We start from the raw sequence: 17,912 nt of genomic DNA, 5'->3' as shown, positions 1-17,912 counted from the left end.
CCGCTGTCTCCCTGAGGCCTGCCCTGCAATCCATATGCATCCATGGCCATCTGTCCCTTCCATTCATCCCTATCCAGCAATTCCCCTCTCCATGAGTCCTGCCCTTCCAATCCATGCTCCTTTGTCACCTGGCCCCTCTATTTTTCCCTATCCAGCATTTCCCCTCTCTGCCTGAGGCCTGCCCTGCAATCCATATCCATCCATGGCCATCTGTCCCCTCCATTCATCCCTATCCAGCAATTCCCCTCTCCCTGAGTCCTGCCCTTCCAATCCATGATCCTCTTTCACCTGGCCCCTCCATTCATCCCTATCCAGCAATTCCCCTCTCTGCCTGAGGCCTGCCCTGCAATCCATATGCATCCATGCCCATCTGTGCCCTCCATTCATCCCTATCCAGCAATTCCCCTCTCCCTGAGTCCTGCCCTTCCAATCCATGCCCATCCATGCTCATCTGTCACCTGGCCCCTCCATTTTTCCCTATCCAGCATTTCCCCTCTCTGCCTGAGGCCTGCCCTGCAATCCATATCCATCCATGGCCATCTGTCCCCTCCATTCATCCCTATTCAGCAATTCCCGTCTCCCTGAGTCCTGCCCTTCCAATCCATGCCCATCCATGCTCATCTGTCACCTGGCCCCTCCATTTTTCCCTATCCAGCAATTGCCCTGTCTCCCTGAGGCCTGCCCTGCAATCCATATCCATCCATGCCCATCTGTCCCCTCTATTCATCCCTATCCAGCAATTTCCCTCTCTCCCTGAGTCCTGCCCTCCCAATCCATGCCCATCCATGCTCCTCTGTCCCCTGCCACCTCCATTCATCCCTTTGCAGCAATTGCCCTCTCTCCCTGAGCCCTGCCCTCCCAATCCATGCCCATCCATGCTCCTCTGTCCCCTGCCGCCTCCATTCATCCTTTTCCAGCAAGTCCCCTGTCTCCCTTCCATGACCCCCCCTTGCATCCATGCTCCTCTCTCTCCCATGTCCCAGCCTGGGCCGCCCTCTTCTTCCCCCCCCCCCCTTCGCATCCATGGTGTCGTTTCTCCCCTGCCCTCCCGCTCCCATTGTTTTTCTTTTGTGGCCACCCTCTTCGCTCCCCCCAACATGGTTTTTATTTTTTTTTCTTGTTTTTAAATGTACCTCCGTGGTTCCGGCAGCGAAGCGTCAGGGAAGGAGGCGGTGCTCCCGACGTCTAGGTTTCCCTTCGCTGTGTTCCGCCTTCTTTTGACGTCATCCTTGACGTCAGAAGAAGGCGGAACACAGCGAAGGGAAGGCTAGACGTTGAGAGCGCCGCCTCCTTCCCTGACGCTTCGCTGCCGAGCGTTGCGATTGGATGAGTGTCATTGCTCCGCCCTCGACGTCATCACGTTTGACGCGTGGGCGGGGCAGACACAATGCGATCTCACCCCCTTCACTTTTGGCTAACAGAGGCTTCATTCGAACGTTGGAGGTGCGTTTTATATAGAGAGATGTGCAATAAAGTTCAATATAGTGCAAAGAAAAGAGAGATCTTCAGATCTGCACCAACAGTAGATGCAAAAACAGAGCAGATCTAAAAGTTGTCCAGATATATTTATTAAAAGTCACCCGACGTGGTTCACGTTTTGCCCATACAAGGACTGCCTCAAGGGTACAATATAAAATGAATTTGCCCCACTTTACTGATAGTCCACAGCTTTGTCCACAGAGCGCTTTTGGCTGTAAAAAATGCCGGTGTAAGTGGAAAGTTGTAGTCCGAGCTTTTTATTAAGGACTGTCAGTAAAGGGGGGCAAATTCTGTGCCATGCTTGAAAGTTTATAACCTTTGAAAGGCCTATTAGGTGAATTAGGAGAGTAGTGGGGGGGTGGGGGGGAAAGGGGAGGTTTTTCTGCATGCTTTCACTGTTTGCGTTATGCAAGTTTCGGGAGGGTGGAGTTGAAAATTGTAAAAAAAATGTTAATGACAGGCAATCATTTGTTACTGTTGCATACATTATGTTTGGTTCCTGGTCATCAATAAAAAAATGTTAAAAACTAAAAAGACAGGAATTTGTTTTATATGTCAGTTGGGTTTTTACTTGGTAGGGGTTTTGTACTGCAATTTGTTTAAGATTATTTTGGTTGTTTTTTTTGTAACCGATTTAGTTAATTCGGGGCAGATTTAATGTTTTTTTTTGGTTACATTTGTACCCCGCGCTTTCCCACTCATGGTAGGCTCAATGCGGCTTACATGGGGCAATGGAGGGTTAAGTGACTTGCCCAGAGTCACAAGGAGCTGCCTGTGCCTGGCCCTTGCAGATCATCAATGTGGCCGCGCAGGCTTCTGCTTCTGTGAGTCTGACGTCCTGCACGTTGTAGGAGTATTTCCCTGTGTGTCTCACCTTGCGGGCCTTGGCCTGTATAATCCTATGACAGCAAAATGGAGGCTGTACACTCTGACCCACACATCTCTGTGTCAGCAAGTAACAGCTTTGCAGCTTGTGGAAAATTCCAGCAGAAGCTCAACACCAAGGACATGCTGTGGGCAAACCAGGCCCCCCTTATCTCCCTGAGAGGCTGGCTCCAGCAAGGCGGGTGAGAAACAGAAAATGCATACCAAAATGTAACAACTTGAAGGTCAAGAACAACGAACTGTTCTTGCCACGCAGTGAACCAAGGAAGATCCAGATTGGTCCCGGCTGGTCACCTGGGCATCAGGGACTGAGGAGAGCGGGAACAACGAGAGAAGGGTTAGTAAGAAGCCTTGGAAGAAGGTGGAGGTGAAAAGATGACCAGTGAGACCTAATAAGGTCCACCAACTGATGAACTGTGTATCTGGAGGAAAGTATCGTGGTTCAAGCTGTACCTGCCCTGTGTGACCTGTGACCTCCTTATCTGCTGCAGAGTTCCCTTCCAGCTGCGACTGAGACTCGCTGTGAATCCAGCTTGAGTCTGTGAGGTGTCCTGTGCCAGCTCCCGAGAGAAACGACCCTGAGGTCTAGGCCTGGTGAGAAACACGGTGATTCATTTCCTACTAGTCGGGGGCTAGTTAGTGGTATTTACCTGAGCAGAAGGCTGGTGCTGTCGTACTTGTGATTAGGAGAAGCTGCTAATAACTGTACTACCTCGTAACATAGTGTGACTGATCAGTGGTGTAATTTTACCTGGTAACCAGTAAGAATTAGTGTTCGTAGTGTGACGTATGAGTGTAATTTTTATCAGCCAGTAATTTTGTAATCAGCCAAAGCTTGCAGAGTTCTATTTTGTATACCTTAGCTCTATTTTCTTACCTGACATACTATAATAAATCTAATATATATATCTCAGCCTACAGTCTCAGCTACAGTTCTTTCTAACGGAAGTATTTGGCTAGGTTCCAAGGTTCCCACCCCTAGACCTAATTCAGGATTATTTGCTTGCAGATAGTTCTGCTTAGGGGAACCTGGACACAGGTAATTTATTATCTGTGATTTATCCTACAACGTACGTGCAGGACGTCAGACTCACAGAAACAGAAGCCTGCGCAGCCTTCTACATGGAATGTTGCTAGTGGAATAGCAACATTCCATGTAGAATCTCCAATAGTAGCAACATTCCATGTTGTTGTTACATTTGTACCCCGCGCTTTCCCACTCATGGTAGGCTCAATGCGGCTTACATGGGGCAATGGAGGGTTAAGTGACTTGCCCAGAGTCACAAGGAGCTGCCTGTGCCTGAAGTGGGAATCAGTTCCTCAGTTCCCCAGGACCAAAGTCCACCACCCTAACCACCAGGCCACTCCTTACTTACTTATTTTGATTATGCATTATGACTAGGTTTTTGCTTTTTGTCCTAATTGTTGTAACCCACCCAGTCCTCATTTTGGGTACGGTGCAGGATATAAACCCTACCTTCTCTTTTTCTGCTATAACTCACCATTGTAATAAGAAGGCTCCATAGAACATAGTTGTGTCCCATTTTCCTGTGTCCAATGTATATGCACTCTTCAGAACCTCATAATATGGGATGGAGCAGACCAGTCTTGCTTTCAGGAAAGATGTCCATTTTCTCTGCAGAATCTTTTTGCCTCCTAAATCACTCTGGGGGAGGGGAGGAAGAGAAGAACAGAAGTAAGGTGTGGTGCTTGGGAACTGCAAACTCTGCTCTGCAACAGACAATGACAATATAACCTTGGAAAGTTAATAGAGAACAGCTTGACATTCTTTTGATTGCAACCGCTGGTCTGTGACAAATTTTAAGGTATAAACACTGTGCGCTCTTGTTTACTGTGGACTAGTAAGCAAGAACTTGGTGTATACTTTCTGCAAGTGCGAGAGTAAGGATCAACAATGGAAAGTCACAAATATAGTCAGTTTCTCTAATGAAAACATATATCCTCTTCATTGGGTGGGTGCAAAATGAGCCAAGGATGGTGGTGCCTGAATATATAAATTATTTAATTTAGTGATTTGTAGAACACCCTTTCATCTGTAAGATGAATTCACTTAGATCTTCTCATTCATACGTAAACCTCCATTACCCTGCGTGTTCTGGACTCAAGTATAAAACCACATACGCTTCCACCTTTCCCTATATCGGCACTCATTTGTGGAATACATTGCCTAAATCTGTAAAAACGGTTCAAGATCATCTGACGTTCAGGAAGTCTCTCAAGACCTACTTATTTGGGCAAGCTTACCCTAAAGATCCCCTCCTGCCTCTGTGATTCCTGGACTCCAACTCATATAAAGATCTTGTGGACTTAACTACTTTCTCTTAACCCTGTACCTTCCCGCCACCCGTATCACTTTCAATTTATTGTACTTTCCTGTTTGTTAACTATGTTGTAAGCCACATTGAGCCTGCCAGCGGTGGGAAATTGTGGGGTATAAATAAATAAATGAATAAATGTAAAGAGCAGTCATACAACAGATGCTGTTATACAACCATAATAATAGACAATGAAAAAGTCAATTAAAAAAAAGTATATGCTCCCTAAGTCACACAGGGCTGCCATATAAACTCTCACCTAAAAGGCACAAGACAAGCACCTCAAAGCAGTAACTGAAACCTTCAAAAAGAAAAAAAAAAACCCATCAACCATCTCTAGGAAAACATTCTTCACTTAAAACAAGGAGGGACCTACAATATAAAGGAAAACCACCTGGAGTTTAATTCGGTAAAGGGAGCTAACAGTTAGGCAGTACAAACCTGACCACAAAACTAGTATTCTATAATGGCAAAATCGCATGCCAAATAAATTACAGAATACAGTGGAACACCAACAGTACATAGCAGATGGGAGGCAAAAACCTTGGAACTATGTATTATCGGTGTGTGTATAAGCAAATCTGCCTCTGGAGTTGTCTTACAAAAGTCGCCAAAGCAGCACGAACACAACCAGGTTTTTCAGTGGCCTCCCACCTGGCTTTGGGGTTGTCTTACCTCATACAGTACTGTACTGTAAGTTACACAAATGGTGCTTACAGTTTGTGTCCCATAAGCAGGAACATTATGAAGTGTGACTAAGTGGGGCTTCACTGGGATGCGATTGCTGTGTGGGGTTTTCTGTTCCACTTTGCAGGGGGGTGGGGGGTCAGACATGTGCTGTTCTCCCATTGGTTGTACTGTACAGTGCAGTCAATGGCGAGTGCTGTATGCGTCAGACCTTTGCTTCCCGTGGAGCAGAAGGGAAGGTTCATTCGTGGGACCTCCTGCGGTAAACATGTCCTGTAGGGTTGTAGGGGTCATTCAGTACAGTACACGTGTACAATATCTTCAGCACAGAGTTTCAGGTTGCTACAGTACTGTAAATGTTAGTGTCAATCATTTTCAAAATACAGTACAATAAGCTGTTTGTACAGTTGTACAGAACAGTGTAATAGAGGGAAATAAACACAAGTGAAGCTATAGTGTAGAAGAAAAGCTAGTGGCTGTGGATGGAGTACATAATGGGGAATTCCAGGCGAAGGTTTCCAAAGATTTAAATACTTCTGAATCAATGCTCTGGGGTTGGCTTGGGAATAAAGCGAAACTGCAAGATTTTATTAAAAACATTGATATGTAGAAAAATGTAAACAAATAAAGACCAGATGGCCTATCCAGTCTGCCCATCTATTGTCCCTTAGATCCTATGTACTTGTCCCAAACTCTCTTGAATTCAGATACTGTTTTCATCTCCACCACTTCCACTGGGAGGCTGTTTCACGAATTCACCACCCTTCCGTGAAGAAGTATTTTCTTGGGTTACTTCTGAGCCTAGCCCTTTCACCTTTATCCTATACTCCCTCGTTCCAAAGTTTCCTTTCAACTAAGACTCACCACCTGAGCATTTATGCTGCATAGGTATTTAAATGTCTATCATTTCTCCCATCTCCCGCCTTCCTTCCCAAGTATACATATTGAGATTTTTAAGTCTGTCCCTGTATGATTTATGATGAAGATCACTGACCAGTTTAGTAGCCGCCCTCTGGATTGACTCCATCCTGTTTATACCTTTTTGAAGGTGCGTTCTCCAGAATTGTAGAGGGGCAACATCACCTCCTTTTTTCTACTGGCCATTCCTCTCCCTATGCATCCAAGCATCCTTCTTTTCGCTGTCACCTTTTTACCTTTTTCGCCACCTTAAGATCATCATATACTATCACATTCAAATCCTACTCCTCTTTCGTGCATAAAAGTTCTTCACCCCTCTATATTGTACCGTTACCTCGGGTTTTTGCCTCCCAAATGCATGAGCCTGCATTTTTTAGTATTAAATCTAAGCTGCCACATTACAAACCATTCCTCTAGCTAGCTTCATTAAGTCCTTCCTCATGTTATCCACACCAGCTGGGATGTCTATTCTATTGCAGATTTTGGTATCATCTGTAAAGAGGCAAAACTTATCAGACACCCCTTCAGCAATATCGCTTACAAAAATGTTAAAAAGAACTGTCTCAAGAACCGATTATGGCACACCACTGGTAACATCCTTTTCCTCAGAATGAGCTCCATTTACCATTACCCTCTGCCGCCTTCCACTCAACCAGGTCCTAACCCAGTCGGTCACTTTAGGGCCCATAGTGAACTGTCTCAAAACTCTGCTAAAATGTAAATGCACTACAATTGTAACAACATTTCATGCTACCGATCCCAGGGCAAGCAGTTGCTTCACCATGTGTATCTCAATAGCAGACTATGGACTTTTCCTCCAGGAACTTGTACAAACTTTTTTTTAAACCCTGATACTTTAACCACTGTCACCATATCCTCTGGCAGCCTCCCCTACTCCCAGTTATAAAATTGCCTTTATAATGGCTGGGAGGTCACTCAGCATGCCTAACCCCATTTACATGACTATGCCCATTCTGTCTTTAAATCAAGACAATGCCAAAGCAACAGAGATATTCAACTCCTTAGATAGTCTAAGCAGCTGAACTGTTTCTGATACAATGCCAGAATGTACAGCAATGAAGAAAGTAAACTATTCAGCTGCAAGCTGCTGAAGGAATCCTTCCCAATGATATTTTAAAATTAAAAATACCATCTCTGCTTATACTCTGTGCTATTAAGATGTTTTAACGTGTATTGTGCCGACATTGTAGGGAGCATACAATGCCATAGTGTGTACAGCTTTTGAATATTTTTACTGCTGTAATTGTCTATTGCCTATGTCCAGCTAATACTAGCTGTATATACCTTGGGTAAATTTCACCAAAAAGGCAGTAAATAAGCCCTAATAAATAAAAATTATGAAGTATCTGCAAATATACTCTGTGATGCCCTTATCTATCTTGCCTCTAACTGCCAACAGTGCTCTCAGAAAGACAAGCTTTAGGTCATCCCTCCTCCTTCACAAGCCCGATGGGCTGCCACCAGGGTTGCTGCCTTCTATATCCTGTCCCTCTGCTCTGGAATTCATTGCCTGCATATCTTTCCCTGGAGCCTTCTCTGCCCAGACTTGAGGCTTATGTTTTGTTTTTTTTGTCAGGCACTTGGTAAGAACTGAGTCCGGTGCTGGAACATGCTGAGTGATCTAGTCTGTGCACTCTCTCCTTCTCCTTCTCCTTTTCTTTTCTCGCTCTCTCTGCTTTTTTTTACATTTGTTGTAAATCACTTTGAGGTTGTTAATAAATGGAGGTATATAAAGACTTGGATATATACCTAAACATAGGGGTCACTGCCATCCATGTCTTCTCTGACACAGATTTAATTTGACAGAATTCTTCAGCTCTCAAGGTAATTAAATAGCAAGGTACCCTGGCTGTGAATGCTGGAATGAAGTCAAACACATGTTGGCCTGTTTGAGCATTTGATACCTTTGCACATGCTGTACCAATCTCACAAGGGAACATAACTTTTGAAAACTAGCAATAAATATTGTGTTAATCCAGTGAGAGGGTATTACCAGCAACTTTCCAGGTGGAAAATCCGAATCTACTGAAAAACAGCAATATTTTCTACAAGATCCCCTTAAAATGGATTTTTCCTGTATAATGGAAGCTATTCACTATTTGTCTCAAGTGATGTATAAAACAAAAAACAAAGCAGTACAGCTGTTACTTGAGCAATTTCAGCTTTCATGCAGTTGTCTAAACCAAGGGTTCTCAATCCAGTCCTCGAGACACACCTAGCCAGTCAGGTTTTCAGGATACCCACAGTAAATATGCATGAGATACATCTGCATACAATGGAAGCAGTACATACAAATGTATCTCATGCATATTCATTTTGAATGTCCAAAAACCTGACTGTTTAAGTATGTCCAGAGGACTGGGTTAAGAACCACTGGTCTAATCTCAAGTCTGCAGAAGGATGCTCTGTAAACAGGGACTTAATGTCATGCAAGCAGCTGGAAGGAATGCCAGAGATAGGACAAAGCATTTGATGGTGATAAGTCTCAGAGAAATATACTGCTTGCCAGGTTTCAAACTTCCCAATACTGCATTTCTGAATTCTGCGATAATACTTATTCCAGTGCTGAAAATAGACTATATACAGGATGAAGCAAAATTAGTTAACCTCCCTAGGGGTTTTTGCTATTTTCTCAGCAACCACTTTGAATTTCAATACAAAATTTTACGTACCTATTCAGTCATCATACTTACATATTTCTATTAAACAATATTTAGTTATCTTAAGCTGGGTGGTCACACTAAAAAGTCTGTAACTTTGCTATGTTTAAAGATAATTTCATTCCACTCAGAACAAACATAGATAACAACAAGAAATAAAGCTATACAATTTCAGGTTTAAATTCCAAGGAGTTGCTGAAAAAGCAGCAAAAAAAAAAAAAAAAGACTTTATGGGGTTACTTTTTTTTTTTTGCCTCACTTAACATTTGGAAAGCCAAGGACTGATTTGATCTTTACCTCAAAAATTGAAAGCAATAGGTTCATTGACTGATGCAGTAGTTTGGCCCATTAACAAACACCTTCTATAAAAGTTTATGAAACCCATATATTACTATCATCTATCATTTCTGAAATGCTTGAGGATATATACAACCCTGTACAGATCCTGCTCCAAGAATCTATAGGGCATGCATGTATTACACAGAAGAGCTACAGATGTAAAACAGAGGTTGACTGGGTTTCGGTTTCTGTGCTGAAACTGGCCCCAAATCCTTTTTCTGTCTGGTTTCAGTTTAAAAGGTACGGCCTTGGTTTCGGCAAAAACTAACCATGTGTTTTTGGTGGAAGCTGAAAACTTTTGCTTTATTCTGTTTGTCTCCATCCCTCCCTGCCTCTGAACAAGAGTTCTCTTTCCCCCCACCCACCTGTAGGTGCCCCCTTGAATCTATCTTACAATCTTTGGCAGTCTACGGGTGTAGTCCAGTCACTCCTGCCCATGCTGGCTCTGCTCTCAAAATGGCTGCCCTGACTACTAGTGGCAATCTGGTGAGACTGCCACAAGAGGTCAAGTCAGCCATTTTGAGAGTAGAGCTGATATGGGCAAGAGAGAATGGAGATCACTTCTGTCCTGACTACACCACTAGACAACCAGGGATTGTAAAGTAATCTGGGGTGGGCGTAGGAGATACTCTTTGTATTCTTTTTGTGTGTGTGTAATGTGATTGCAAGTAATGCAGTTATGATCTTACATAGTTGTTTATATGGTAAATAGAGTGCTCCAAATAAAGGCTTTTGATACAAAACTTTAGCAGGAATTCAAGTCTGTAAATTTGAGATGATAAGCTCCTTAGGAATTAGCTTCTCTGTGGAGATATGACATCAGATGTCACTCCAAATGTGGCACAAAGCCACTATAAAAGCACTGTGGCTTTTAGTTTAAATTACTATATATATTCTGGCTTTGATAATATTTGGGTGATTCTAAAGAATTTTCAGTAGGCCGCTGAGAGACAACACTGGGTCCAAGGCAGGGCTGCCGCAGTCGCTGCTACCCCCCCCCCCCCCACACACACACTAGCACTGCCGCCACTGCCCCTCCCCCCCCCGTACTTGGGCTGCCGCTGCCCCTGCCCTCTTTACCTTCCTGCATTTGCTCCTCCCTCAGTCTGTCACTCTCCTGCTCCTGTGTGTTGGCATCTTGGTTATCGTCAGAGCTGCCAAGGGGTCCCAATTTTTGAGAGGGAGATTTTAGTACATGCTCCCAGCCCTGCCTTGGCTCCTCCCACTCTATATTTATTTATTTGTTTATTGCATTTGTATCCTACATTCTCCCACAGTATGGCAGGTTCAATGTGGCTTACATATTGCTAAAAAGGCGATTACAAAATTTAGATTTGTATAAGTCTAGAACATAATACAGAAGTACAATAAACGCTTAGGATGATATATTAGCATATTGTGAGAGGTTAATATTGCTTTCCATTTCTGAACTATATGGCTCCGCCCACTGGCACACCTCAATCCCATGGCCATTTCGGAAAATATGGACCACTACAGATTTCTTGGGAGGTTAGGAGGGTGGGATGGGACCACTGTGCACTGCTCCATGAATTAGTAGCACCCCTTCAGCACACTGGCACCATTATGTAAGCTCCTTCTTAAGGTAGTGCTTCAGGATCCCTCTCTCCTTCTCTGGGTCACTTGGCAAGGACTTGCAGTTAACTAAGGAGTGGCCTAGTGATTAAAGCACCAGTCTTGCAATCCAGAGGTGGCCGGGGTTCAAATCCCGCTGCTGCTCCTTGTGATCTTGAGCAAGTCACTTAACCCTCCATTGCCTCAGGTACAAACTTAGATTGTGAGCCCTCCTGGGACAGAGAAATATCCAGTGTACCTGAATGTAACTCACCTTGAGCTACTACTGAAAAAGGTGTGAGCAAATCTAAATAAATAAGTATATGGAATGCTGCTACTATTGAAGATTCTACATGGAATGTTGCTACTATTTGAGATTCTAGATGGAATGTTGCTAGTGGAGGAGTGGCCTAGTGGTTAGAGCACCAGTCTTGCAATCCAGAGGTGGTCTGTTCAAATCCCACAGCTGCTCCTTGTGATCTTGGGCAAGCCACTTAACCTTCCATTGCCTTGGGTACAAACTTAAGATTGTGAGCCCTCCTGGGACAGAGAAATATCCAGAGTACCTGAATGTAACTCACCTTGAGCTACTACTGAAAAAGGTGTGAGCAAATTCTAAATAAATAAATAAATAAAATAAACCAAAGACCACCCCCCCCCCCCCCCACCAAGGGCAAACACTCCTCTTTATCTCCTTGTTAACTCCTCCCCACTCCCAGTCTCATGGTCCTATCTCTCTGCATTTTATTTCCAAACTATTCCCTTTGGGCTGGGCTCCTCCCATCTAGGGACCTCCCAGTCACTCCTCTGGGATTTACTCTCTCAGGCCCCAATGATCAAAGATGAATGCGGGCGCTAGAGGTCACTTGCACCGGACTAGCGCCCGTATTTACCTGTGCCTCCATGATCATCAGGCAAACTGTGCCCGAGCGAGGCAATAGCGCAGAGCTGATTTAAATTAGATTTAAATGAGCTCTGCTTGTAATCTGCCCCTATGATCAGAGATCTGATCATAAGGGCAGAATAGCACCTTAACCTTACGCCAGCTTAGAGCTGGTGTTAGGGATAAGGCTCTGTTTGCCCCCCCCCCCCCCCAATAAAAGTCAGGCAGCCCAGGCTGTCACTGTCAGCACGGACTGCCACCATGTCCTGCCACTGCACTATAACCATATGGACCCCCTCCAAAAGCACATATGGACCCCTCCAAAAGCAAGGCCCTGGTGGCCTAGTACCCCCCCATGCTCCTCCTCCCCCCCCCCCCCCGGGATAGCAACACAGGTGGCTGGAGGTCCGGTGGATCTCCAGCCCCTCTAACCCCTCCCCACACAAAAACAAAACATACCTGGTGGCCCAAATGGGCTACTGACCCAACCCCCTCCCCCCCATCCTCCCTGGTGGTCTAGTGGCCAACCGATCCTCCCCATAGTACCTTCGTGTTGGAGGATGGAGTAGCACTCACTCCTCTTTCCAGCGCTGCTGTCAAAACGGCAGTGCCCTGCCCAGTGCATCCTAGGATGCGCTGGGCGGGGCTTCCCTACCATGTAAGGGAGAAGCTCCCTTATATGGTAGGGAAGCCCTGCCCAGCTAATTCCAGGATGCACTGGGCAGGGAAGGGCGGTGCAATTTTGAAGGCAGCGCTGGAAAGAGGAAGGAGTGCTACTCCCTCTTCCAACACAGAGGTATGGAGGGGAGGGGGGCCGGTTGGCCACTAGACCAGCAGGGAGGGTGGGAGATGGATCGACAGCCCACTTGGGCCACCAGATGTTTTTTTGGGTGGGCGGGCTAGGGATCCACCAGCCCTTCAGCCCCAGTGTTGCCATCCAGCCCCAGTGTGCCGGGGGGGGGGGGATCTACGTCACCAAGGGCTTGCTTTTGGAGGGGGGTCTGGGGGTCCCTTGGACCCCCAAGCCCCTGTGTTTGACTTTTGTCAGCCCGGGCCTCTCAAACAAGTGCAGGAGGATTGTGCCTGAGCAATGCTCCCGCACTTTCCCAGGATGATCAATGCTAATAACACACTTAAATTTGCAAGTTATATTATTGGAGAGTTAATTCCCTGTGCTGTTCCAGCGCTATTTTTATGGTGCTGTTTCGAACAGCACGGAGAATTGATCATCTGGTGCTCAGTAATTCCAACCTAACAGGGGATTACACTCTCCCACCAGCTAACAATCCCTTGGCCTCAAGGTATACTCCAGGTTTTGTTCTCCCTTCCCTTTGGAGCAACACAAACCCCACACATCATCATTTAACATTTATTCAACACATAACAACATTTCCTTTAACACTTCTCACAGAGGTCCTCATCTTCATATAACCCTTATTATATAACCACATTATTACACCAACTTTGCCCCATTACTTCACATGTTGTAAGTAAATGCTCCTCTCTTTATTTTCCACTACAGTCTCCTCATAAAGAGAGACTTATCTTTACCCTGGGTCAGCTAGTCCTCAATCCTTTTATCTGTAAACAGGACCCCCAAACAATCACAGGGTGCCATCCTGTTATAAATTCTACACCCTTTTTCTAGCATGTGTGGACACCCACGAACTGCAAGGGTGGCAGCCCACTCAGCCTTGAATACCCACATCTCCTTCCATAACACATCAATACAATTTTTTCCATATGCCCCCAACATTTTCCACAACAGTTAGAAACACTTTATTTCAATAACAAAGCAAACTTTTATTTAAAACATTATTTAGTTCTTTTTCTCTTCCCTATTTTCCCCCAACTTTTATTCAGCAATGCATCAGGTCAGGTAACATGTTAATTATACATTCCCTCCTTCCATTCATATGACCGAACCACCTCCCTCCAAGATCGGGGTCCATCCCAACATTCACTTTCACACTCAAACATTTTTCTAAACATTATCTTTTTGTCAACCATTATCAGTCTTCTCTTTTCTCTCTTCTTTTTCTTACCATAATTCAACATCAGCTCAGGAACTTCAACTCAGTTCTGCATATTCAACACAGTTTGGTGAAACAGGGACACTAGTTCAACTAGTCATTATAATTCAACTCAGTCCTGCGCACTCATCTGCACTACTTGGTTTAGCTTTCCAGGTTCCGCTCAGTCATGGAATGCTTGGAAAGACTTTTCTGTTGATTCAGCCACTGGGAAAACGCTGATCCCCAGCAGTATTCCTCCAAATCTGCCACATCCAACGAGGCAAACATGGCTCTCTCCACTAGGGTCCTCCCTTACATCCAGATTTCCGGGGTGCGCATTCCTCCAAAAGACTTGCAACTTATGCGCCCCTCTATCCACAGTGGCACAAGTTGCACAGTCCCTCCGCCTCCAGCTGCAATCAGACCTTGATCTCAGGGTCCACCATTCTTTTGAGGGCTAACTTGTGGCCATGCTTGCTGAGCTCGGGTTTCTCCCAACTGTTGCATCCCACAAACCAGTTCCCTTCAGTATTTTCGGGGGACAGTCTGGATTCAGCTCTCGGGGACTGTCACCTCTTCCCCACGCCTCTGTTCCAGCTGAGCTCTCTTGCTCGTCATCCTCCGGGGGAGGGGCTCTGGAGCCATCGACTTGGGCTCACACTCGCCACACAACCACAGGAGTAGTACGGGTTCTCCTAATGCATCGCAGTGGCCACATACAAACCCCGCCCTACAGCTTTTCCATCAACTATGGTAACTTTCAATTTAGCTCCCCCGAAGGGCATGCCCATCTCAGATCTACAGCTATTTTGTCTGTGGTCACCAACTTATCACTTTGTCCTCCACTACTCCCCTCAGTAGTCATTCGCCATCCCTCCACTGCCCTCGTGCTTAGCTCTTTCCCACATGCAAAGGGGAAGTGTTGCCTGGGTGAGATCACCAGTGGAAACCAGCTCCACTTACTCCATGGTGCGTGGGACGAGTAGGTGTGTTCTTCTCCTCCCCCTCTCCTCCAGCACAGGCACTACCACCATGATGACTCAACAAGTTCTTTCTGCCCTTTACCCAGGTACTCACAATTTTGGCGTGCTTCTCTATCTCTGTTAGCACTGGCTTTTACTGGGTAGGAAATCTGAAATAAATTTTACCGGGCTGATTTCAACAGTCTTTTTTTCCAGTTTGCAGCGCTTGCAATTCCAAGGGGAACAAATTTGTAATCCACACAGCAAGGAATTTGTAATCCGCAAGGCAATCAGAATTTTGTAATCCACAGGCAAAAAAAAAAATATTTTTAATCCAATTTTATAATCCACTACAAGAGGTGTCCTCTGGCCAAGCCTCCCAAACACTCCAAGCTGGACGCCATTTTTGTGTATGCCGAGTCTCACTTATGTGCTACCTCTGGCCCTGGGCCACAAAAAAAAATGTATACAAACTTCACAGTCTTCGCTCACTATCAGGCCACTCTTACCACACACTGCATTTCCAGTCCACTTACAGTCGAGATGGGGTGGGTCAATGGTCCAGAATAGCGATCTGGGGGTTTGGGAGAACCTTTTTCCAGTTCCGGGTTCCACTCAGCTCTCCAGTCCAGGAACCACACTGCACTTCGAAGGATTTACTAACAAACTCAACTTTATTGTAACTTCCGCAACAGGCAATTTGCAACTTCAATGGTTCTTCACTACAGTCACTCTTATTTAAATCAGTTTCATACTTCTGCCATTTCATGGGGAACAACCATATCACTTTCTTCTCAAGTGTGTGTAGAGAAGATTCTTTACTTTTTTTTGTCAGGGATGTTCACATATTTACAAGCACACCTGTCTATTCCTATCCTGTTCCCCAGATGTAACCCCAGGGCTGTTCTCTTCTCCACTGACTCACTCCGCTATCACCAGGAACAGTCCCTTATGGCTGCTCTCCTTCTGCAGGTGTACCTCACAGGGTGGCACCCAGGCCTTGAGCAGGCTATGTCCTGCCCTGAACCCCACTTATGGACCAGACTCCCCAATCGGCCCGAAGCTCTGACTCCTTCACCAGTTATTGCGAGTGGGGCAATAACTGCTCCTCATTTCTAGCCCAATCTTAAGGTGGCGCTTCAGGATCCCCCTTCTTCTTCGGGTCACTTGGCAGAGACTTGCAGGCAACCAAAGACCCCCCCCCTAAACGGCAAACACTTCTCTTTATCTCCTTGTAACTCCTTCCCCCTTGTCACTCTTCAGTCTTATGGCACTATCTCTCTACATTTTAATTCCAATCTACTCTCTTTGGACTGGGCTTCCTCCCATCCAGGGACCTCCCAGTCACTCCCCCCAGTGACCCTCTACAGGGATTTACTCTCTCAGTAATCGCAATCTAACAGGGGATTACACTGACTTTCAATAAAGGGACAACAGAGGAGTCAACCCAACACAATAACACACAGTAGCATAGTAAATAACTGCAGATAAAGAACCACACGGTCCATCCAGTCTGCCCAATAAAGATGGCTAGAGTTGTACCCACCACTTTGTGTGGGCCACAGCCACCCATGCTTAAACACTGGTTGGCCAATCTCCACCATGCCACCCATATACACACAGGCAAACGTGACTGCTTTGGGACTTGCTGCTTGCTCTTCATGGCCCTTAATCTTTGCCAGGTTGCAGAAAACAAGCTTGGAGATTCCTTGCTCTTGCCCCAATCCTTCTCAAATCCTAGCCAGGACACACAGCAGAGACAACAGTACAAACCCTGGGGGCTCACTGCTCTTTCCCTACCAAGGCCCATAGCACAGAAATCTTTGAAGTTCCCTGCTCTACCCTCACCTTCATGGCAGTTTACAGGAAATAGGCAAATGTTAATAGTTCTGAAAAACCTTTGAACTCCAGGCTTCTGGAGAATTAGAAAAAAAGGTTTAAGAAACATTTCAAAAGTAAAGCTCAAGCATGCTAGCAGATTTAAGTAATGAGTGAAATTAACTGATATCTTGATAGTGAAGTTCACGTCAGCAGTGTAAACATTGCTATACTGCCTGCAAGATCAGGTTGTACTGACACGCATAGCAAAGTTAACTTTGAAGCCTTCTGGTAATAAAACCGTGCAAATCTCAAAACAAGCAGATTAAACAATTGCAATAAAAATACTACAAAATTAGTATCATAAAGGAGCTTGCATGATGCATACTGTACTTACTAATGCAGGCTTTAAAGAATGACCTCGTTCTACCTCAGATGTTGTGCAAGATCATAGAGCTGCACTTCTGGCTCCAGTTTCTTGGGTTTTGAAATTTCTCTGAGCTAGATGTTACCTACTACTATTAAGTTAAGGAAGGCAAACCTTGCCAGTGTCTCAGAGCAGATATAACTGCTGCTCTAGCATAGCAGAATAGTGAAATCGAGCAAAAACAGCTTGGAAAAAACACAACAGAGCTTTTGATTTTTTTTAATGGGGGGGGGGGGGGGGGAGGAACTGTTTAAAAAACAAAAATATGTAAAAGGGAGGGCACAAGAGAAAGCCAAGGCCAGGGCACACATTTCCCCAGCATGGACGTTTGCCGGTCTCAAAACTGAAGAAGAAAACTTTCTTGGGCAGTGTCCCCTATTTATGAATAATTGCATATGACAGGGAGTCTATTCTGAGTGCTGCTTGAATAGTCTGCCTAGGGTTTCATTGAGGAAAGTCTGAAAATCACTGGGAAATTCTAAAGCAAAACAGAAAGTAAACTTTTAGAATATATCTGTTAAAACTTTGTAATGGTCTGAAAAAGAAGACTAGTCTGGGATAGCCATCTGTTTTGATTCTGGAGATAGAGTCCCTCATTCTTGGTCATCTTTATCCAGTCCACTGCAATTAAGAGACTCCCAACTGTCTACCTACATGCACATCTGTACATTGTTCAAATTCCTTGCTAATATTTCAGGGCCCTAGATCATTCACATATGATTTTGTGGAGGAGAGCAATGAAGTGGCATTGGGTACAACTCGGTGGCGTAGCCAGGTGGGGCGCAGGGGGAGCGGTCGCTCCCCTAAATGGATTTTTAAACAAAATGGCGCCTATGCAATTTTGAATCGGCGGGGCTGGCACTTTTTTTTTTAATTTGCAGTTTCTCCTCTCCCTTCCCACCCTACCGTT

General features: G+C 45.2%; 1 protein-coding gene across 4 annotated transcripts in view; it reads right to left on the bottom strand.

The window, feature by feature from the left end:
* Nucleotides 1–17,912, bottom strand: part of SEMA4G (semaphorin 4G) — a 408,621-nt gene that overhangs the window by 82,273 nt on the left and 308,436 nt on the right. For all 4 annotated transcript variants that reach the window (XM_030202836.1, XM_030202840.1, XM_030202839.1 and 1 more), the window contains one exon: nt 3,867–4,030. In XM_030202836.1, the coding sequence (XP_030058696.1) occupies nt 3,867–4,030 (164 nt within the window). The remainder of the gene's footprint in view (nt 1–3,866; nt 4,031–17,912) is intronic.

This window comes from Microcaecilia unicolor, chromosome 5 (genome assembly GCF_901765095.1).
Source record: "Microcaecilia unicolor chromosome 5, aMicUni1.1, whole genome shotgun sequence".
NCBI lineage: Eukaryota > Metazoa > Chordata > Amphibia > Gymnophiona > Siphonopidae > Microcaecilia > Microcaecilia unicolor.
Note: the sequence above shows the minus strand (reverse complement) of the source record. Positions and strands in the feature narration are given on the sequence as shown.